Here is a 22,803-nt window from a genome sequence, read left to right on the forward strand (position 1 = left end):
CCAACTTCAGAGGGTGAAAGGATAGTTTCCTCTTTTTCCCATACAATCTTTGGCCTCTCTTCTGATGCTGCTAACAAGGATATCTATTAGCACTAATCACGATATCAGTCACTGGACATCTCTAACACCATCTCTCCAACTCCAAATCAGAAGCCACCCTAACCACCACCAGATGCTAATGACTTGTATCCAGACCAGCTACTTAGAAATAAATGGTTGTGGACCCCGTTGTCATGGTTTTACTTAGACTTGACCATTGACTTCAGTGGCAAGTTTAGCTTAAGCTGATGGCATGACATGGTCTTATTGCTAAGTTAGTTCTTTGGTCTAGTACCTCCACAGAATTACCTGTGGAAAGGACATAGAAAAGAGTGCCTTAGAACTTCTTTGGCTTGTTGTAGTTTCTTAGAGATCATTCCTTATAGCAGACACATAAAGCACAATATCCCATATGCTATAGGGCTGGGCTCTAATTGTTTTAAATGAGGTAACTGATGGCTGGTTAGCCTGTTGGGAACTTTCTTGGATCACTTGAGTACATGGCTGAATCCTTTTGATCATGTCTGCAGTGACAAGGATTCATACAGCCCTTAAAACTCATACACCATGGGACAAACTCAGGTTTTCAAGCACTGGAGAGGGATCTGGAAGGAAATGGATGTTCCCAGCAAATTTGGATATTTATATTGAGTGTAGAGTGAAAAATCAGTCATGCTCACTCTTAAGGAGGAAAGTTTGGCTTTCAATGTTTGGCGGTATGGTGGATAGCTTACTACCTGCAGTAGGTCATCTGTGCAGAAGTATTTGTAGTCCCTCTGAGCACCGTACCACAGTGCCAGTTTCAGGTAGAGTTAGGGTTCTGCTTAGGATCATACCTGATTGCTGACAGGTTTGTGCTTGAGCCCTGGCTTATTCAGAATCATTTCCAGCTGCCTGCGGTTGAAGTTGGACACTCCAATAGATTTTGCCAAGCCGGCATCTTTACATGCTTCCAAAGCCTGCAAAGATAGCAACGGGGAGCATTAGAAAGAAAGCCTCAATAGAAACCTTCCAGCGAAGGAAAGTAAGCATTATTAGCTAGGTGAAATATACTTTACTCGGGACTCTGTCTAGAGAGTTAAGTGTGCATGCCTTACAGGAAAGGCCTTTACTTTGGAGGGACTAGCACTCCTGTTGATGCTTTGTTCCTATTCTAAACTCAATTCTCATGCAGCCATAGATTTTCAGAAGACCAAACCAAGGCACCTCAGATTTCAATGTTACTTCATACTAGAGTAGAATTTTCCCAGGAAGCAGAGCAAATCAGAAGAAACATTTGAGATACAGCACTTATACATTTCACATGTTCATTTCCAGAGTTTTATTTCAAATTTTAGAGGGACTGCCACACTGCTCCAGCTTTAGGGGTGGGGAAAGGGAGACAACATCTGAACAAGAGATAGCTTCCCTTCCCTGTCACTTTCTGAATTACCCCAGCTATTATTTCAGCTGTGCAAGTGTTAGTCCAGGCTCTCCTCCTGCCAGAGTCTACAGTTAAGTCATAATTTTATGCCAAAGTGTTGCCATGAAATTGTGCATCACAAAAATCAGCATTAAGACTTCATTGCAAAATGAAGCGGGAGGAGAAGATGGGGCTGAGAGGAATACAGGATTTGCATTTCAAACCAATATAGCTATGCAGTTAAGGAAGCTTATACAAACAAGGTAAACATACAATAATTCCTTCATTAAGCATCCTCTGATACTCTGCTTTTAGTTGATGCCATGCTTCATTAACAGGAGAAGAGTATCTTTACTTAGAGATACTCCTCTCTCCCAAAACCCCTCTGATGAATGCAGTGGCTATTCAGTGGTGCAATGAAGCAGAGTTACTGTAGACTCTACTCTTGTCTCCAACATCTGGGTACTGAATGTCCTGCTTGTCAGTTTTATTATCCTTTTCTTATTTAAATGAATAGGGGAATTAGGGAAGCAAAAGGCTCCATTTATTTTATGGCCTCTGGCTGGCCTCTTCTTGTCATATGATTTTCATCATTCAACAGTGAGGCAACAAGAATAGCCACAATCCTGGCTGCTGAAGCCACACTGAAACAATTAAATTACTCCAGGGAGGAGTTTAGCTGGCTGTATATAGACTGATCCTAATATTTACAGGCAGCGATGACCCCTTCTCAGCGGCAGCAGCTGGGTTTTTCCTGCCTATTGTTACTGAGGCTGTCATGTTACACTAGAGCCTTACAATAAGAAACAGATTGAGGGTAACAAGCTGCAGGGACTGAACAGAGAAAGTTTGACAGATGTTTTTCTTTCATGTTTAAGTGAATTTGACTTGTGAATCTGAGGAACTAACAGCACGGGCTCAGGCCAAGCATATCATGAGCAGCTATTCTGGAAGTTACCCACACAACTGTGTTCCATGGAAGCACCCCCTCTCTTATTCCAGCCCTGGGAGCCCACCTCAGAATTTTGCCATTGTGTCCAAATCTTGACCAACAGCAGCTCGTGCTAAGCCAGTGCAGGGCATCACTATGCAACTTTTGCCAGTGTAGATTCAATCTGGACATGTAGCACCCTGGGCTATTCCCGTCTCTTGAGGAGAGATGGCTGCTTGTGCTGAGTAAATTGTTAAAAGCCACATGGCTTATTCATAGATTCATAGATACTAAGGTCAGAAGGGACCATTATGATCATCTACTCTGACCTCCTGCACAACGCAGGTCACAGAATCTCACTCACCCACTCCTGCGAAAAACCTCTCATCTATGTCTGAGCTATTGAAGTCCTCAAATCGTGGTTTAAAGACTTCAAGGAGCAGAGAATCCTCCAGCAAGTGACCCGTGCCCCATGCTACAGAGGAAGGTGAAAAACCTCCAGGGCCTCTTCCAATCTGCCCTGGAGGAAAATTCCTTCCCGACCCCAAATATGGCGATCAGCTAAACCCTGAGCATATGGGCAAGATTCACCAGCCAGATACCCAAGAAGAATTCTCTGTAGTAACTCAGATCCCACCCCATCTAACATCCCATCACAGGCCATTGGGCCTATTTACCATGAATATTTAAAGATCAATTAATTTCCAAAATCATGTTATAGGATGTGCAAAAGTGAGGACTAGACTGAGATCCAGACTCCCTTTTACCTGTGGTGTAAGAAAAAAAGTGTGGTGTCTAGATGTGACTAAGGATGGGTTGTATATTGCCCTGTCCCCTTTACTTGAACCAAAGTTTCTACTTCTAAGTAAGGGCAGGTTTGAGATATTTAAAAGGTGGGAACCTTGAAAGGCACAGCCCATTGACAATTCAGGATTCAGCACCTCTATGCAGTTCTACTACCCTCTAAAGCAGTGGTTCTCAACCAGGGGTATGCATACCCCGGAGGGTACGCAGAGGTCTTCCAGGGGGTACAGCAACTCATCTACATATTTGCCTAGTTTTACAGTGTAGTTACATAAAAAGCAGTAGCCAAGTCAGTACAAACTAAAATTTCATACATACAATGACTTAATACTGCTCTATATACTATACACTGAAATGTAAGTACAATATTTATATTCCAATTGATTTATTATATGGTAAAAATGAGAAAGTAAGCAATTTTTCCATAATAGTGTGCTGTGACAGTTCTGTATTTTTGTCTGATTTTGTAAGCAAGTAGTTTAAGTGAGGTGAAACTACTGAAAGGTGTACAGTAGTCTGGAAAGGTTGAGAGCCACTGTTCTAAAGTCCTCATAATTAAAAGAAATGTTGAATACCCTTATGGTAACTTATACCCTAGAACAGAGGGAGAGTTATTTTTTGTGAGGCAACATAATTTTCTATCCTACCTTGAAACTACATCTTCTGTTACCAAGAAGGAGCTAGTCATATGTTACCAAGGACCACTATCTCCTCCATCTCTTTGAAAGTAGTAAGACTTGAAAGGCTACAACTGCAATGAACGTGGTGGTCTCTGAGAGCCCACAACAAACTAGTCGAACAGTTCCAGAAGCCCCAACTAATCCAAGACAAGTGCAATGTCTTGATCAGGGAGTGTGAAAAGGCATTTCTAAAAACATTTTTGGATACATCTACATGTAAATAAAGTCAGTTTCAGAGTAGCAGCCATGTTAGTCTGTATTTGCAAAAAGAAAAAGAGTACATGGCACTTTAGCGACTAACCAGTTTATTTGAGCAAAACTTTCGTGGGCTACAGCTCACTTCATTGGATGCAAAGTGTGATTTTAGCACGTGTTGGCATATGTGCTAGCTTTCTTTTTGCTGGTAGTAAAGACATGTTGGCATTGGCTAGCAGCCCAAGACAGCCACCCATAGTCCTCAGCAGGCTCATACTGGGCTGCTAGCCCAAGCTGACATCTTCACTTTTGTTATCTGCATGAGCTAGATTAAAGCTATCACAGGCGCGCCTGTCTGTGCTAGTCACACCTTCATTTGCTGCATAGCTGTACCCTCAGAGTCTGCTTAATGCTGGTGGAATGAGACACCCCTGCACACAGAAGTCCCTTTATCCAGGGAGTCAGTAGCACGGTCAGTGGAAATGCAAGTTTACCTACATTGCCTTGTCAAGGTTCCTCAGCCATAGTGCAGAGGAGCCACTTTCCCAGATGTGATGGCGTTTAAATGCATAGGAATGTTACAACTGCGTACCTCCCAAGTAGCACATAAGTTTGTCTCATGGTAGATATATTTTCCATTTTCATCTCTCGGGTAGATTGCATCTCCAGGCTGAAAGAACAAAGTCATAGTTTTCAGCTTCCACTACTCAGAACGGAGGTTTTACACATACTCTCTACATTTATCAGTGGACAAAAATCCAGAGGCTTTCTAAACACACCAAGTTCAAAAGGTTATTCATATTGCGCTTGCCACATCCTCCCTTCATCTACCAGCACTTTAATGCTATAATCATTAAGTGCACTTCCTGAAATATTCCCCTCATATGGCTATGCACTAAAAAGTTCCATTTGAGTTGTGCCATGATCCTGGAGGTTGCAAGAGGGGATGGCTTTCCAGAGTCTAATCGCCTATTTCCCAGATATTCCATTGTGGCAGCCAAACATTTCCACATGGCTAGACTATTGCAAAAGCCCAATTCCCCTCCAATGCTGCTTGCTTGTGCTATTTACCATTCAGGGACACTGAAGAGCAATGCAAGTTAAACATCTGATATTGCAAGACAATCTTGCAGGACCAACTCCCAGTGATGCTAATGAGAGTTGTGTGCATTGGACACCTGGCAGGATGTGCCAAGAATCTTTCAGGATCATGCCCCAAGTTCTCCTATCTCCCTTGATACCCCAGAGAGCACTTTAAGGATGCTTGCAAGCATCCGTAGGCCTGGTACATAAGTGCACCACTTTCTCTCATTTGCTGATCAATTTGTTGCTACTACAGGCAGTATATTTTAAAATGTCAATCATTCATCGGATATTAGTTTCACTTTGTTTCCTTAAATGCCTTTTGTGGTGTCTGGTAGCTGATCTGACTTCAGACAGCCATAGTTCAAAAAGTGCGGGGTGACGTGTCGACAGGGTAATTCCTCAGGAATACGCAGCTGTGACTAATGTGCTCAGTGACTGGCGCCACCACATTCAACACATGCAACTGCAAGACATTTTAGGGTGAAAATGAACCTTAGTACAACAAAGCATCCTCACATTTCAGAGATTGGAGCATGAAGTGGAGTTAAGTGTAGGTTTTTTTGCCTCAAAAATGAGAGCATTCCTTAAAGCAAGACCCAAGAGACAGGCCTATTACTATTATTAATTCTTACTATGTCTTATTAGAAGAACCTTGCACTGTCAGGAAAAAGTAAGATGGCATTTAGGTCTTTTCCATCTTAAATTGGGTAAGAGCGAGAGAAGAGTAGAGAGGGGTTTGGAGTTCTTTATGAACATGGGATCCTAGCCAAAACTTTTCAGGATTCTGCAATATCCTACTCCAAAATTTGGCGTCTTCTATAGGGATCATTACAAAGGTAAGGGTTGTTGCAAAGCAGGTGTGGACTTCCAGCCAACTCAGAGTTTATGGGTTGGATCTGGATCCAGGAGTTTGGTTTTAGGGCCATCTCTCATTAGATAGAAAGGGAATGTTTAACTTGGGATCACCTCCAAATTCCTTTGCTCCTAGTATTAATATTCTAGACAGCAAAGAAAAAGAAAGGCTCAAAGAAACAGCAAGATCCAGAGTGCCCTCCTGTGCATTTCCACAAGGTTTATAACATCCTTTATAACAACATCTACATGGAGCTGCTGTAGGAAGTTAAGATGCCAGTGTCTGAAAAACCCATAGTAGGCAGATGGTACTCCTCTCTACATTCCCTTGATCATTGATGCAAATAGGACCATCTCACAGCTACCTGCATTCCAGAGAAAGCATCTAGATGAAAGATCTGGCTGAATATGAACCAGACAAGATGGAGGCAATGCTGATGGGAAGAGGCAGACAGTTTGGAAAATGAAGCAATTGTGGTTACTAGACCTTCAGAGACTTCTTCCCATGAGTACAAGAAATGCTTTTTTCCACCTACAATTTGTCCATCTTAAATAGACCCGCCCACTCATTTCCAGAAGAAATAAGGTCTCAAGATCTCACTGCCTTCAGAGCTAAGGGTCAAACCCACTTTAACTTGGCAATAAAAAACAAAGGTAGAGAGAAATGGCTATTTAACAACTCCTAGCCACTACTGCATCTGGGGAAGAAGGCAGGAAGTTAATCAAAATCAGCCAATGTACCTATCTATTTTCTCTTGGGATGCATTCAGATATAATGGTGATGGGAGACACTAGAAGAATCCACATATCAAGCCTTTCTGGATATATTCAGAACTCTTCCAGAGTGAATTTTTTGTTTTACTCTCAGAACAAAGTCCTCCCAAAGAGCTATATGAAAAAAGTTTGCATCAGTAAAATCAGTAAAGAGATGAGTTTACAATTTTACAAGAGGCATGTTTGTGGATTTTGCCTCAAGCATCAATATTTTCACATATTCATGAAAGGCTCATTTTGCAGGTAAGATTTTTTGGCTGCAAGAAAGGAAGTCTCCTTCAACTAGCAAGCCTCTGTCTGGGGCAAAATATGAGTTTTTTGTAATGTGATGCCACTTTCTGTGGCAAATGTGTGCTGGCACAACTGTTACTATACAAAATACACAAATCTGTGTGCCAATTGATAGAGTACTATTAACACACAAATTTAAACTTAAATTTGAAGATGCTTTAGGGAGATTAAACAGCACCTAGCCCAACAATAGCTGTTGCAGATGGGGAGAGCTGGAAAGCTGTCCCAACAAATCCTGCCTTGTGTGTAGTTTTTGCAGAAACAACTGTTCCAGTTCCAAGAGATGCTTCCCAGATTTTGGTCCAGACATTGCTCCATACTTCACTGCATATTGTATTAGAAAGAAAGGGATTTTTCCCCTCCCCAAAGGGACGCATGAGTGGAGCTTCAGGACTGCAACTGAGAGCATCTTGGTGCAGAATTTAGGGAATCAGAAGTAGATTTATTAAAAGGCAGCTGTCAATATCTTTATTTTGTGGGACACTGACCTTCACCATATGGGAGAATGAACTATGGGAGGAAAGCAACAGGAGTAAAAGGAAACCGGAAATTCCAGATGGTGGGAACTATTTTCTAAAGTGCACCTAAAAGGGTTCCATACTAGAGCTTGCTTTACATAATCCTTAACATCTGAGGCCAATTACTCTTGTGTAAGGAACAGGATGCCACTTCTATAGGAGCGAAGGGAATGTAGGGCCTCTGAGTGAGTTCCATGTGTTGGTTTCTGATCTCTAGAGGTACTGGCATTTGAATGCACCAGTCACAGGAAGGCATGAGCTTTGAGAGTTGTCAGGAAACAAAAGACTCAGGTAGATTCCTTTCTTGGTGGAAGCAGTATTGTCCACTCAGAGCATTTACAAGTGATCCAGCCTCCCCATCCCCCCTCAAATTATGAATGCCTTAGTTCTGTTTGGGTTTTTTATATTTGCCTTCCGGTTTAAGCCTCTGAGGAGCACTTGCATTGTGTTTTCAACTTTCTCTCTGAAACCATGAGGGCTAGTGATCTCCTTTTATAATCCTCCCAGCCCCTGAGATTGTTTAAGAGCTGGGGCTTCAAGAAAAAAGCACCAAATCTCATGAGAGTGGTCATAAAATTGCAAGAGTTGGCAACACTGCAAGAAATTATACCAGTTCCCCAAACACCAGTGATCCCCAGAATGAGGGAACAAGAAGTCATGATTGTTTACATTTCTGTCTCAGAGAACCCAAGTTTAGATGCTAGGTCTGTCCTCCTAAAGCTGTCTGTCTAGCTGACTGCCACAAACAAGCAGATATGCAAGATTTTGTGAAAATGGTTTGCACAATACCTTTAAATACTATGGAGACTCTCCAGTGGTTGGAACAAAGCTGGGAGTCAGAACGGTTTTATTCCCTAATTTTACCACTAATTCAGTGTTGCCTTGTAAGTCACTTAACTCCTGTTAATCTTCCCATCTGGCCATAAATGAATTTAGATTGGAAATTAAAAAGGTTTCCAACCATCAGAGGAGTTTGATTCTAGAACAACCTTCCAACAGGGGACAAGAAACTTAAGTGGTTTTAAGATGGAACTTACAAAAGGGGTTAAACAATGTGGTTGCCTTTAATAGCAGGGAATTGGACTCTATGACCCAGCCCATGCTCTATCTGGAAAATGGGGATAGTGCACTAGGCTCATAGATGGCTTCATAGGCTATTACAGACTTCTATATCCTACTCCTGAGGGAATTCTGTCCCCTGCAGATTTCTTTGCTTCCCCGCAGAAAAATGACTTCCTGATGGGGAAGCAAAGGGAAACCACTAGAATGGTCATGTGACTCTCCCCAGCAGTATGTTTCGGGTGCCCAGGGCAGCCGGCAAAGACGTAAATCACTGTGGGGCAGAAGGCAGGACTGGGGAAGACCAGGCTGGTGGCTCCTAGTCTGCACTGGGCTCAGGTGGTAGTCTAGGCATGGCTGGGCTGGACTGGGCTGGGCTGGAGAAGACAGGACTTCCTCTTCCCCTGCACAGCATCTAGGGCCGGGTCAGACCCACCCCTAGATTTGTCCCCCAGCTACAGGAAGCTCTGCAAACTTTCCCCCTTACTGCACCCATTGCTCCTCAGCTGCGGGGGGAGAGATCCCTGTAAAGGGAGCTGCTCCCCCATCCGCCCAACCCCCATGCATCCAGACCCCTCATACCCAGACCCTCACCCCACCCCACCCCGCACTCAGAACCCCACTGATGAGCCCCATTCCCCCTGCACTTGGACAACCCCGAGCTACCCGCATCTGGATACCCACCCCACCAAGCCCCAGCCAGTTGCACCTGGATCCCCACCCCACTGAGTCCCACTCCTCCAGCATCTGGACCCCCAACTGAGCCCTATCCCCCCTCACACCCAGACACCCATCCCCCCAGCTAAGGCCCAACCACCTTCACCTGGACCCTCTGCAGAGTTCCATTACCATTGCACCCAAAAAACCCCAACAAACCCCTGTGAATCCAGATCCCTTCTGCACCCAGATCCCCGACTGAGTCACTCACACCCAGATTGCCCCACACAGAACTCTCTCAACCCGCACCTGCATCCCTCCACACTAAGTCCCTCCACACTTTGTTCCTGCCTTGCTGAGCCTGCCTGCCCATACCTGGTGCACCTGGCATGGAGGGGCAGGGCCTGGGGTGTTTCTGGGGCAGGTGCGGTCCTTGCACTGTGTCAGGGTTGGGTGCAGCCTCATCACTGAGTCCGTGTCCTGGGGAGGGGGGGGGCGGGAGAGGGGGGAGAAGAGCTGCACAGTGATTTCCCACCTCTGTGCAGCCAGTGATCTGGACTCCCCAATGCCATGCTGGAGCCTCCACATTTATTTGACAAATAAAATTTCCAGAATTTTGCAGAAATTTAAAATATGATGCACAGAATTTTAATTTTTTTGGCATAGAATTTGTAATTTTTTGGTGCAGAGTGCCCTCAGGAGTAATATCCCCCCTCTGACCCCAGCTAAAGGAGCTCTCCTAGCACCAGTGCTGAAGGCCCATTTTATTCCACTTTACAATTTATGCTCTCTCTATTTGGCCTGGATACTCCATTTAACAAAGTTGATGTTATTGTGCTTTGTCTTCTTCAATGAAGAGCAATATGCACATGCAAAGAATGTCAAGCATTACATTGCCACCAAAGAACCACTTTTTTAAACAAAGAGTGGTCTGTAAGTTTGAAGAATTACTTGAGTCAGAGGACTTGGTTCACACAGGCAGATATTGTGATAAGCATTAGGGCTACTTTTCTTTTTACCTTGAATGCCATTGGCAGCTCAATAATATAAAGATCAACATAATCCAACCGCAGAATCTTGAGTGTCTTCTCCAAAGTTGGACGCACCAGCTCCGGTGGGTGACAAGTATTCCATAACTAGGGGAGGGGAACAAAAAACATAAAACACTCTTGGTTCTAGTGAGACAAATAGAAATTCAGTTACTTGATTTCCCTACCTTTCTCCCCTTTAGATAGTACTACAGACTACATCGGGTTAGCACAGGATGTAAGTCAGTGCATTATTGGATTACTTATGTACACAAAAGGAGAAGCTCCGTTTTCCCCCCTAGGATGGATCAGCATAGAGAACTGACCAGAACCTTTACCCATAACTTAAACCTGTCCTGACCTAGATTTTAAACACAGCCACATACTTAAATGTAGACAACAACTTTCTATTTCCTGAATTTAGCTGGATGTTGGCAAGGGTCCTGTGATTGGAAAGGATTAGCTAAACGGGAAGGGAAGGTTTCAGAGAGGTGTCTCATGGTTAGGATAGTTCAAATACTTATCTAAGCCACAACTAGATTCTGAACCTTCTGAAGTTTGCTTATTCCCACTGGAGGGCTCCCCCTTCCCTCTCTAGCAAGAGGATCTACAAACAAACAAACAAATTTTTTTTGAGCTGTGCACTTGTATTCATGCTCTGAAGTCTGCACATGGACAAAATTGCAGAGATTTGTGGCTTCAAGTAGAGGTCACTGAGTATCTGTTCAGGGTTGAGCAAGTGACTTTGGAAACAAAAATGAACTCCCCAAATTTATCAAGTTTGGTTTATACTAGGGCTGTTGATTAATTGCAGTTATCTCATGTGATTAACTCAAAAAAATGAATCATGATTTAAAAAAATTAATTGTGATTAATCACAGTTTTAATCTCACGTTAAACAATAGAATACCAATTGAAATTTATTAAATATTTTGGATGTTTTTCTACATTTTCATATATATTGTATTCTGTGTTGTAATTGAAATCAAAGTGTATATTATTATTACAAATATTTGCACTGCAAAAATGATAAACAAAATATTTTTCAGTTCACCTCATACAAGTACTGTAGTGCAATCTCTTTGTTGTGAAAGTGCAACTTACAAAGGTAGATTTTTTTATAGCTGCACTCAAAAACAAAATGTAAAACTTCAGAGCTTACAAGTCCACTCAGTCCTACTTCTTGTTCAGACAATCGCTAAGACAAAAAAGTGTGTTTACATTTACAGGAGATAATGCTGCCCTCATCTTATTTACAATGTCACCAGAAAGTGAGAACAGATGTTCACATGACACTTTTGTAGCTGGCATTGCAAGGTATTTACATGCCAGATGTGCTAAACATTGATATTCCCCTTCATGCGTCAGCCACCATTCAGAGGACATGCTTCCATGCTGATGACGCTCGTTAAAAGAATAATGCGTTAATTAAATTTGTGACTGAACTTCTTGGGGGAAGAATTGTATGTCTCCTCTTCTGTTTTACCCGCATTCTGCCATATATTTGATATTATAGCAGTCTCGGATGATAACCCAGCACATGTTCATTTTAAGAACACTTTCACAGCAGATTTGACAAAACGCAAAGAAGGTTCTAATGTGAGATTTCTAAAGATAGCTACAGCACTCGACCCAAAGTTTACGAATCTGAAGTGCCTTCCAAAATCTGAGTGGGATGAGGTGTGGAGCATGCTTTCAGAAGTCTTAGAAGAGCAACATTCCGAAGTGGAAACTACAGAACCCGAACCACCAAAAAAGAAAATCAACCTTCTGCTGGTGGCATCTGACTCAGATGATGAAAATGAACATGCGTCGGTCTGCACTGCTTTGGATTGTTATCGAGCAGAACCCACCATCAGCATGGATGCATGTACCCTGGAATGGTGGTTGAAGCATGAAGGGACATATGAATCTTTACCGCATCTGGCATGTAAATATCTTGCGATGCCAGCTACAACAGTGCCATGCGAATGTCTGTTCTCACTTTCAGGTGACATTGTAAACAAGAAGCACAGCATTGACTCCTGCAAATGTAAACAAACTTGTTTGAGCAATTGGCTGAACAAAAATAGACTGAGTGGACTTGCAGGCTCTAAAATTTTACATTGTTCAAAAATAAAACAGGTTTTTTTTGTACGTAATTCTACATTTGTAAGTTCAACTTTCATTACAAAGATTGCACTACAGTACTTGTATTAGGTGAATTGAAAAATACTATTTCTTTATATTTATTTTTGATTACAAGTAAAAAAACAAAAAGTGAGCACTGTACACTTTGTATTCTGTGTTGTAATTGAAATCAATATATTTGAAAATGTAGAAAACATCCAAAAAATTTAAATAAATGGTATTCTGTTATTGTTTAATAGTGCGATTAATCATGCAATTAATTTTTTAATTGCTTGACAGTCCTAGTATATACTGATTTTTCTTAAGTTTTCCAATTTCTGTGGTCAGTTTTGTCATGTTGAGGCTATGTCATGTGATCAAATGATATTATGAAGAAAGGACTAGGTAGGTTTGAGCGGAATCTTTGGTTTTCTGATGTGGCCAGAGCCACTGAGTCTCTGCATGATCTAGGGAAGTTTTTGTTTAAGGTCAGAACCTCACTGAAAGATAAATGCTGCATTGATGCTCCATAGGCATGAAGCAGATGTGGTTAGAGTGAAAACTGAACTAGGGCATTGTGTAAATAACAATTTCATAGGGGGCACAGAAATCATGAAAATGCCCCCATACTAGGATCTTTTAAATATTACCTTAGCTTACTGTGCAGTGCACATGCAGAGGAATTGAGTGCTGTGCACGCGTGTATGAAAAAGACCTAGCAGGGAAACAGAATGGATGGGTCTTTTTTCTTTTCTTTTTTAAGTCACAGGCACAAATGAAATTGACTAAAGTTTGCTGGTTAAGTTCATTCTGTGCAAATTGTGAAATTCAATACTTTGTCATTTACATGGTCATGAATTTTCTAAAACCACCCACATGATTTATATAGTCCCTAATTATGCTTGCTTCCTCCATTGAGGGATTATTCCCAGATGTCAATGATTTTAAAACCATCACTGTTCTTGGATTCCCATGTGTCAGTGGTGACCCAAGATACCCATCATCTGGTTAGCCTGAAGGCAGACCTTGCTGAAGCAGTGTTCCAGGTCTGTCTTCTCCCATCTGGGTTAACTGAAATTTGCTCTATTTAGGGCTATTCATGAAGACCACACCAAAATTTAACTACCACCTGCCAGTGTAACCACCTGTGTTAACAGGGGCAGCTTGAGTTTAGCAGAGTATCTAGGCTTTGTACAGCACAAAGCCTTAAATCTGCTTTTGGAGGAAATTCAAGGTGTTTCTCAATCCTAAACGAGATGGGGAATTTTTGAATATAGGCAGCAGGGCATTTTTTTGGTAGAGAGCCTCGATTTTGGAACTTTCTTTTTAATATGCAGCTGGCCATTTTTAGGTTGCAGGATGTTTAATGGAAAACCTGCAGTTGCTATGGGGGTGAGCTCGGGACAAAGTCATTTTCAGCAGACACACAGTTACCCATGGGGTAATGGTGATGTGTTTTATCTTGCAACAGACCCAAATGCCTTAGAGAGCCCTGAATAAAGACCTATCAGTGAGTAAGTGCCATGAATACAGCAGTTTTAAAAAGCTGCAGAGGCTTCAAAGAAAGGTGCTGTAGCAATGGTTGTGAACCCTGTTACCTTAGCTTCACTGGTGCCAAAAAATATTAGGTGAGTTTCCTAACTGGTTTTCACAATTTGTAAAAGTGATTATCTACATCTGTGGATCAACGATCAGAAATCTGCAAAGCAGCTGTGGCATTCTAGAACACCACATTCCCTGGAAATGTTACTTTTAGGCTTAATAAAAGAAAAATATCTGGGGTGAAAGACAACCATGAAAGCCTTAGTACATAAGCCAAAGACTGTTGGCAATTGATGGAAAGCCTCTGAAATCTTTGGATGCTTTGTCTGTGATCAACATGTTAACAGCAGGAGCCAAGCACAAATGTGGATTTCAGCTGGCAGATAGCGTATGACTTTGTAAAGTCATTATTCCAGAACAACTGAGCCTAGTCTTGTTAACCACTGCTGATGGGCTGGTGTGAGATTAGTATCATCAGAACATTTAAAGACTTACCTGAACTCGTGCAGTTGAGAAAATGCACAATAAAGCCAGGTTCTCCTGTGAAATTTCTAGTACTTGCTGGTTTGGGTCAAGTAAGAAACAAGCATAGCTCTTTCTCATGTGGTAGTAATAAGTGGCCTAGTGAACTTAACCACTGCATCTCTAATAATGCAAAGAATTAGGGTTGGTCAGCCATTATAGGCTACAAATTTGCCGTTAGCTCAGTTTGTGCTTTAGGAAAAAAGAGGATCTGAGTTTGGGGGCGATGGCGGGGGGAGGGGAAATCACAGATGAAATAAAGATTTAATCTGAACCTTTGGGGTTAAATGTATATTTTGTTAAGTAGTGACCAGAGAACAGAACAGAAAGATAGCTGCAGTTGAGGAATTCCCACATATTGCATGTTATTGCAGCCAAGGTTGGAACCAGAATGCCTCTCTCTCTCTCTCAACAAAAGCTACAGTCTAAATAGGATCAGGATCACAACCTCATTTCTGGGAACCACATGTTCCACTCTCCCTAAAGAGAAACTCTGTCCAACTGAACTTTGACTCAAGGACAAATACAAGACGTTTTGCCAATGGTTTGACAAAGTGCGTTTAATAGGCTGTCTAGGGGTTAGATCAGGTGATGGTGTTAGAACACTTTGAAAATTTCCTACCCAAATCTAGAAGCAAAGTGTTTTTCCAGCAAGAAATGCCAATTTGTTGAAACCAAAAACTTCCTGCAAGAAAGGGTCAGTTTTGCTGAATTCCCATTTTAAAAAATTGAGTCATTTCAAAATTGTCAGGTCCTGTTCTGACATTTTTGAAACGAGAAGTTTGAAATCACTTGAAAAATTTTGAGTGTGCTCAATACAAACTGCTTTGACCAACCTGATCCAGAGTTTAGATTTTTGATTAGTGAAAAACTTGTGACTGACTTTGCCCCAGTTTGGGGAAGAACTTGAAATCTTATTCCCCCCCTTGTAACAGAAAAACAGTTTCCCACCCAGCTGTATCTGTGACAGAAAGCAGTTAGCATAGACTAGCTGAAGCACAGGACTGGAAGTCTGTTCACAGCTTTGCCACCGACTTGCTCTCTAACCTCTGAGAACTCACTTAAGCCCTAAAACCATCTGAAGCTATGGCTCAGAATCCTAGTTTGCGGAATACTTAGCTCCTAGAATGGAAGGTGTTATGAAAGTAAACAGCTACAATTGTTCAGTACAAAACACTGAATGCATACTCTTTATGTATCTGAAATATTTATTTAACCAGTGTTTTGTGGTGCACATTTAATATTCACTGTACAGAGAAAGAAAAATGTGGGGAGCACTGTGTTAAGTGTGGTGGAGGATTTTATAACATGAAGCATCTGCCTGTAAAAAACTGACCCGAGCCTGCTAGCTTATTACACGCATAACTGAACTGGTACCACTTTTGTACCAATGACCTAAAGTTAAAGTTGAATCCCTTTACCAATACTTTGAAGTAAAGTTCTCCATTTTACTTCTTTGGAAGATCTTTAAAAAGTGTCAGATTTAAGATTTTAAACTTTGACTAGCTCATGACTCATTCTCAGGAGCCTTTCCCCGCTTGAAATCAAGCGCAAGACTACATCACCACAAGACAGTTTTCTGCATTGATCACTGAATTTCAGATATAAATCCCACAACAAAAGCTGGCTTTTATATGAAGGGTTTCTTGGAAATCCAGCTGTATGAGATGACTGTCAAAGTTTAACCTAAAATTATAGGGAGCGTTTTTCTTTTTGGAAGCCCCCCATGTAGTTGCCAGATTTTCCTCTCATGTCCTTTCCCACTCCCTCCCTTCCCTGTAAATTCATTAAGTCTCTTTAAAACAATTCATTCAAGCAGTGGTGTTTGAAAAGGCCTGCAGTGGAAAATGTGCATGTACAATGCAAAGAAAGAGTCACGGTATAAGTTCCAAGAGGCTAACGATGGGCAAAACCTCAGGAGGTTGGGTTTGAAAAAGTACTGAAAAGTTTGGATGATTTAACTTGAAATTAAGGAAATGTACTACACGTCCAGCCCACCCGAACACCCACAAACATAAATCACAGGACTTAAGAGTAAGTAGCCTGATGTAACTTCTCACTTTGCCACAATAGAAGATTTCTTCTCGTTTTACTTTTCCTTCTGCAATCTTCTCCCAGATGGCCTGTCCCACTTCATGCTCGTTGTAGTACACAAAGGCCCCATCAATATGGCGGTAACCAGCATCAATGGCAATCTTCACTGATTCTTCACAGGTACCTTTGGGAGTCTAATGGAGACAAGAGAAAGGGCGACATGGTTACAACTTTGTTCGTGCCCATCTGAGCAGCAATGGGACGGTGCTAATTCTGAATGAGTGGGAAGCACAAGTCAACATTTCACCTCCTAGTCTACAACGCACACAACTCTGTTCACATACTAGGCTCCTGGGAAAGAGCGAGGACTGAACTGCTGTGCTGTCCTAATAGAAATTAATTTAGATTTATGGAGACTTTAAGTCCCCCTTTTCCCTTTCTACCACTGAACGTAATAGAATTATGCTAAAAAGTTCTCCATGTGCACCCCTCTCCCACCCTAACTTTTCAAGGGTTGAAAAGCGACAGACAGAATTTAGTTTTTCCTTTCGCTACTACTTTTCCAAATTTGGACACGTTTTGAAGAGTTAGAGCAGAAAATGGAAGAGGAGTAAAAAGTGGAAAAGCCTTGGGACATGGTTTATTTTCATGCACTCCATGGCAAAAAAGGAGAAAAAGAAAGTGAGTATTTTCAAAAAGCAAAACTAAAACATTTTAGATCAAGATGACCTCATTGTGAAGTTTTCTGTCAAATCAACACTTTCCCATAAGAAGTCATTTGACAAGACCTCATGGGAAAGTTTTTGGTTGAAGCACAGCTCTGTTGAAACAGATCAGAAATTGCCTGTGCGGCTAATAACCTTATTAGCAATTTATTGAGGCATGGGGAAGAGGAATTCGGACACTGCCTTGACCCTCCTCACTTTCACCAGCTCAGCACCATTGGAGTTGCTACATTTTACATGGGGATGAGAGTAGGATTGGGCCCTGTTGGATTAGCATATTGCAGGTTGGCAGTGGCTTCGTAGTCTGCCTAAGAACATTTGATTTTTTTTTAATTTTTTTTTAATAAGAAGGTCCTGACTGCTGCAGTCTAGAAATTAAAACTGAGGGAGAGACTGTATGGGATTGATATCTCCAAATGAAGAACGTGCTAAGCCTTTGCTGTACTTTGGGTCTCATGTTGCCTTTCAGCAGCCATGCTGACTCACCCTAAAAAAAACAATAAATTTGGGTTTGTTTCAGAGCAGCTTAGCTCTTTGCCATATACCAGCTTCGAGTTCAAGATGCACATCAGCCAAACCAAACAAGAAGTTCACTTCGTGGGAGAGTACAGTGTGGAAAGCAGAAGTAGAACCACAATCACCACATCTAAGATTATTACCAGCAGGAGAGTGAGTTTGTGGGGGGGGGGGGGCGGAGGGTGAGAAAACCTGGATTTGTGCTGGAAATGGCCCAACTTGATGATCACTTTAGAAAAGCTATTACCAGCAGGACAGTGGGGTGGGAGGAGGTATTGTTTCATGGTCTCTGTGTGTATATAATGTCTTCTGCAGTTTCCTCGGTATGCATTCGATGAAGTGAGCTGTAGCTCACGAAAGCTCATGCTCAAATAAATTGGTTAGTCTCTAAGGTGCCACAAGTACTCCTTTTCTTTTCACATCTAAGATGGTCACTGCAAGTAGCTTGATGCTATGGCTCGCTCTTGCCAGTGTCTTTGCTTATTGGAGGACTCACAGCAGGTATAGATACCATATTTCAAGTTCCCAAATAGAGGACACTGCTGGGGAACCCTACTCACAGGTCCTTGTAGTGACATAGTTTAACTTCACCTTTTGGAAGGTACTGATGCTATGTCTGTACAATGTAATATTTATATCCTTATCCAGAGCTCTCAACATGCCAGGGCTCACATGTATATCTAGGAAGGTACAAGAAAAAGGTAACTTTGTGATTCAGAAGGTGTATTAAAACTATAAGCTTTTTTAAAATGCGGACTCAAATTTTAAAAAAAAGTCTGAGGGAAACTTAAGAGGCCAAATTTGTGTGTTTGGCCAGCTACCCATCCCATGTTGGGGAAAACGGAGTGCTATTTCATTCATTTAATAGGTACACCGAGGAGACAAACACTTGTTCAAATGCTTTCCTTCTTTCAGCAAGTGACCTTTCTGAAGGGACTTTCAGGCCCTGCCAAGGCCCTTTCCAAGTTGGCAGCATAGACCATGCCAGAGTAACAAAGATCCTATCAGCTAAGACACCAAAGCTGAAGAGACCGAGTCACTGTCCTGCCACATTTTTAATCTGTTCATGATAGCTGAAAAGTTTTGGGTGCATCAAACATGGAGCAATGACAAACTCAAACACATACTGTATTTTGTGTGGTACCTAAACCTGCAGGGACAGGATTTAAGGAAACCATAAGGTGAAGGCCACATACCTGTAATTCTCATCCTTTGACGGCATCTTATCTATTTAAGAGTTAGTTTCCATTTGTAGCTCAAGCCTCTCAGTCCTATCATCTTGGTATGTTTTCCGGGGAAGTGTTTTTTAACTTTCCATGTCTCTTTTAGAGTTTGTTTTATCATGCTCCCCATCACTGTTAGACAAATATTGCTAAAATAACAGGCATCTTTGCACTGTTTGGCCTGATAGAGGTGAAGGCCACCATCAAGTACACACCAGGTTGGCGCCAGTGCCTGGGGCAAGTTTCAGCACTTTGATGCATTCAGGGGCCAACTTCAGTATGCCACTCCTGGTGCGCTAGTGAATTGGAGCGATGATTAAGTTTCAGGAAATTCAGTGTACTCCTATGTGAAAGCATTAGTACTACTTCAGATTGAATCCATCCTGGCACTGTAGGTTTCAGGAAGCACTGGGAACAGCTATGGAATTTTTGGATGGAGTCAGTGATGCATCTTTGCTTGGGTGACCATCTCTATTTTGATCAGCAGGCCTGGAGATCCAGTATCCAGGGGACAGGTGAGGCCAGGAAACAGTGTCAATCACTGTGGAATTACAGGCTAAAAAAGGGAGAAGGGATGTGAGGAAGTTTCCCGAAATCACAGCAAAGAGCAGTCTGCTTTGGTAAGTTCGCAGCCTTAGCCATGGTCTACACTAGGAGTTGAGGTCGAATTTAGCAGCGTTAAATCGATTTAACCCTGCACCCGTCCACACGATGAAGCCCTTTTTTTCGACTTAAAGGGCTCTTAAAATCGATTTCCTTACTCCACCCCCGACAAGGGGATTAGCGCTTAAATCGGCCTTGCTGGGTCGAATTTGGGGTACTGTGGACGCAATTAGACAGTATTGGCCTCTGGGAGCTATCCCAAGTGCTCTATTGTGACCGCTCTGGACAGCACTCTCAACTCAGATGCACTGGCCAGGTAGACAGGAAAAGGCCTGCAAACTTTTGAATTTCAATTTCCTGTTTGCATGGTCACCTGCAGCTTGCCACGCTGGCCAGAGCTCATCAGCAGAGGTGACCATGCAGAGCTCATCAGCAGAGGTGACCATGATGGAGTCCCAGAATCGCAAAAGAGCTCCAGCATGGACCGAACAGGAGGTACGGGATCTGATCGCTGTATGGGGAGAGGAATCCGTGCTATCAGAACTTCGTTCCAGTTTTCGAAATGCCAAAACATTTGTCAAAATCTCCCAGGGCATGAAGGACAGAGGTCATAACAGGGACCCGAAGCAGTGCCGCGTGAAACTTAAGGAGCTGAGGCAAGCCTACCAGAAAACCAGAGAGGCAAACGGCTGCTCCGGGTCAGAGCCCCAAACATGCTGCTTCTATGATGAGCTGCATGCCATTTTAGGGGGTGCAGCCACCACTACCCCAGCCGCGTTGTTTGACTCCTTCAATGGAGATGGAGGCAACACAGAAGCAGGTTTTGGGGATGAGGAAGATGATGATGAAGTTGTAAATAGCTCACAGCAAGCAAGCAGAGAAACCGGTTTTCCCGATAGCCAGGAACTGTTTCTCACCCTGGACCTGGAGCCAGTACCCCCTGAACCCACCCAAGGCTGCCTCCCGGACCCGCCAGGCGGAGAAGGGACCTCTGGTGAGTGTACCTTTTAAAATACTATACATGGTTTAAAAGCAAGCATGTTTAATGATTAATTTGCCCTGGCATTTGTGGCTCTCCTGGATGTACTCCCAAAGCCTTTGCAAAAGATTTCTGGGGAGGGTAGCCTTATTCCGTCCAACATGGTAGGACACTTTACCACAGTGCCAGTAGCACGTACTCGGGAATCATTGTAGAACAAAGCATTGCAGTGTATGTTCGCTGGCATTCAAAAAACATCCATTCTTTATCTCTCTGTGTTATCCTCAGGAGAGTGATATCATTCATCGTCACCTGGTTGAAATAGGGTGCTTTTCTTAAGGGGACATTCAGAGGTGTCCGTTCCTGCTGGGCTGTTTGCCTGTGGCTGAACAGAAATGTTCCCTGCTGTTAGCCACGGGGAGGGGTGAGGGGCTATCCACGTGATGGGGGGAGGCAAAATGCAACCTTGGAACGAAAGCACATGTGCTGTGTATGTAATGTTAACAGCAAGGTTTACCGTGAAAGAGTGTACCCATTGTTCTATAAAATATATCTTTTTAAATACCACTATCCCTTTTTTTTTTCTCCACCAGCTGCATGTGTTTCAAGGATCACAGGATCTTCTCCTTCCCAGAGGCTAGTGAAGATTAGAAGGTGAAAAAAATGCACTCGTGAAGAAATGTTCTCTGAGCTCATGCTGTCCTCCCACACTGACAGAGCACAGACAAATGTGTGGAGGCAGACAATGTCAGAGTGCAGGAAAGCACAAAATGTCCGGGAGGAGAGGTTGTGGGCTGAAGAGAGTAAGTGGGGGGCTGAAGAGAGGGCTGAAGCTGAAAGGTGGCGGCAGCATGATGAGAGGAGGCAGGATTCAATGCTGAGGCTGCTGGAGGATCAAACTAATGCGCTCCAGTGTATGGTTGAGCTGCAGGAAAGGCAGCAGGAGCACAGACCGCCGCTGCAGCCCCTGTATAACCAACCGCCCTCCTCCCCAAGTTCCATAGCCTCCTCACCCAGATGCCCAAGAACGCGGTGGGGTGGCCTCTGGCCACCCAGCCACTCCACCCCAGAGGATTGTCCAAGGAACAAAAGGCTGGCATTCAATAAGTTTTACATTTTTAAACTTTTAAAATGCTGTGTGTCCTTGTTCTTCTCTCCTCCACCACCCCTCCCGGTGTTTCTCTTCTCCATCACTCCTCCCAGGCTACACTGGCAGTTATCCCCCTATTTGTGTGATGAATTAATAAAGAATGCATGAATGTGAAGCAACAATGACTTTATTGCCTCTGCAAGTGGTGATCGAAGGGAGGAGGGAAGGGTCCTTAGTTTACAGGGAAGTAGAGTGAACCAAGGGGCGGGGGGTTTCATCAAGGAGAAACAAACAGAACTGTCACACCGTAGCCTGGCCAGTCATGAAACTGGTCTTCAAAGCTTCCCTGATGCGCACCGCGCCCTTCTGTGCTCTTCTAATCGCCCTGGTGTCGGGCTGCGCGTACGCAGTGGCCAGGCGATTTGCCTCAACCTCCCACCCCACCATAAACGTCTCCCCCTTACTCTCACAGATATTGTGGAGCGCACAGCAAGCGGTAATAACAGTGGGAATATTGGTTTCGCTGAGGTCTCACCGAGTCAGTAAACTGCGCCAGCGCGCTTTTAAACTTCCAAATGCACATTCTACCACCATTCTGCACTTGCTCAGCCTGTAGTTGAACAGCTCCTGACTACTGTCCAGGCTGCCTGTGTACGGCTTCATGAGCCATGGCCTTTAGGGGTAGGCTGGGTCCCCAAGGATAACTATAGGCATTTCAACATCCCCAACGGTTATTTTCTGGTCTGGGAATAAAGTCCCTTCCTGCAGCTTTTGAAACAGACCAGAGTTCCTGAAGATGCGAGCGTCATCTACCTTTCCCGGCCATCCCACGTTGACGTTGGTGAGCTTGAATGATAGATCTGTAAATCTTGATACAAATGTCCTGGAGTTTTCTTTCAAGGACTGATCTCAGTCTTCAGAGGACTTCCAAGCTGAGGTCAGGAGGGCTTTTTCAAATTCAGTCTGGGGTAAGGCCAACTGCGAGAGGCTTATTTTAAAGATCTGGAAACACAGGAAGCCTCACACCAGACCAAATGAATGTTCTAGCCAGCCTGGTGTCCTAGCTAGAACAGCTGCCAGAGCTAGATGCTTCAGATGAAGGTGCAAGAAGTCCTAACATGGAGCGTTTCCTAGAGTGACAAGG

General features: G+C 43.1%; 1 protein-coding gene across 2 annotated transcripts in view; it reads right to left on the reverse strand.

The window, feature by feature from the left end:
• AKR1D1 (aldo-keto reductase family 1 member D1) overlaps positions 1-22,803 on the reverse strand; it is a 145,913-nt gene that overhangs the window by 15,593 nt on the left and 107,517 nt on the right. For both annotated transcript variants that reach the window (XM_048831097.2, XM_048831090.2), the window contains exons 2-5: positions 16,550-16,717; positions 10,308-10,424; positions 4,644-4,721; positions 876-998 (exon numbers count right to left, since the gene is read on the reverse strand). In XM_048831097.2, coding sequence (XP_048687054.1) covers positions 876-998; positions 4,644-4,721; positions 10,308-10,424; positions 16,550-16,717 — 486 coding nt within the window. The remainder of the gene's footprint in view (positions 1-875; positions 999-4,643; positions 4,722-10,307; positions 10,425-16,549; positions 16,718-22,803) is intronic.

Source organism: Caretta caretta, chromosome 1, assembly GCF_965140235.1.
Source record: "Caretta caretta isolate rCarCar2 chromosome 1, rCarCar1.hap1, whole genome shotgun sequence".
Classification (NCBI taxonomy): domain Eukaryota; kingdom Metazoa; phylum Chordata; order Testudines; family Cheloniidae; genus Caretta; species Caretta caretta.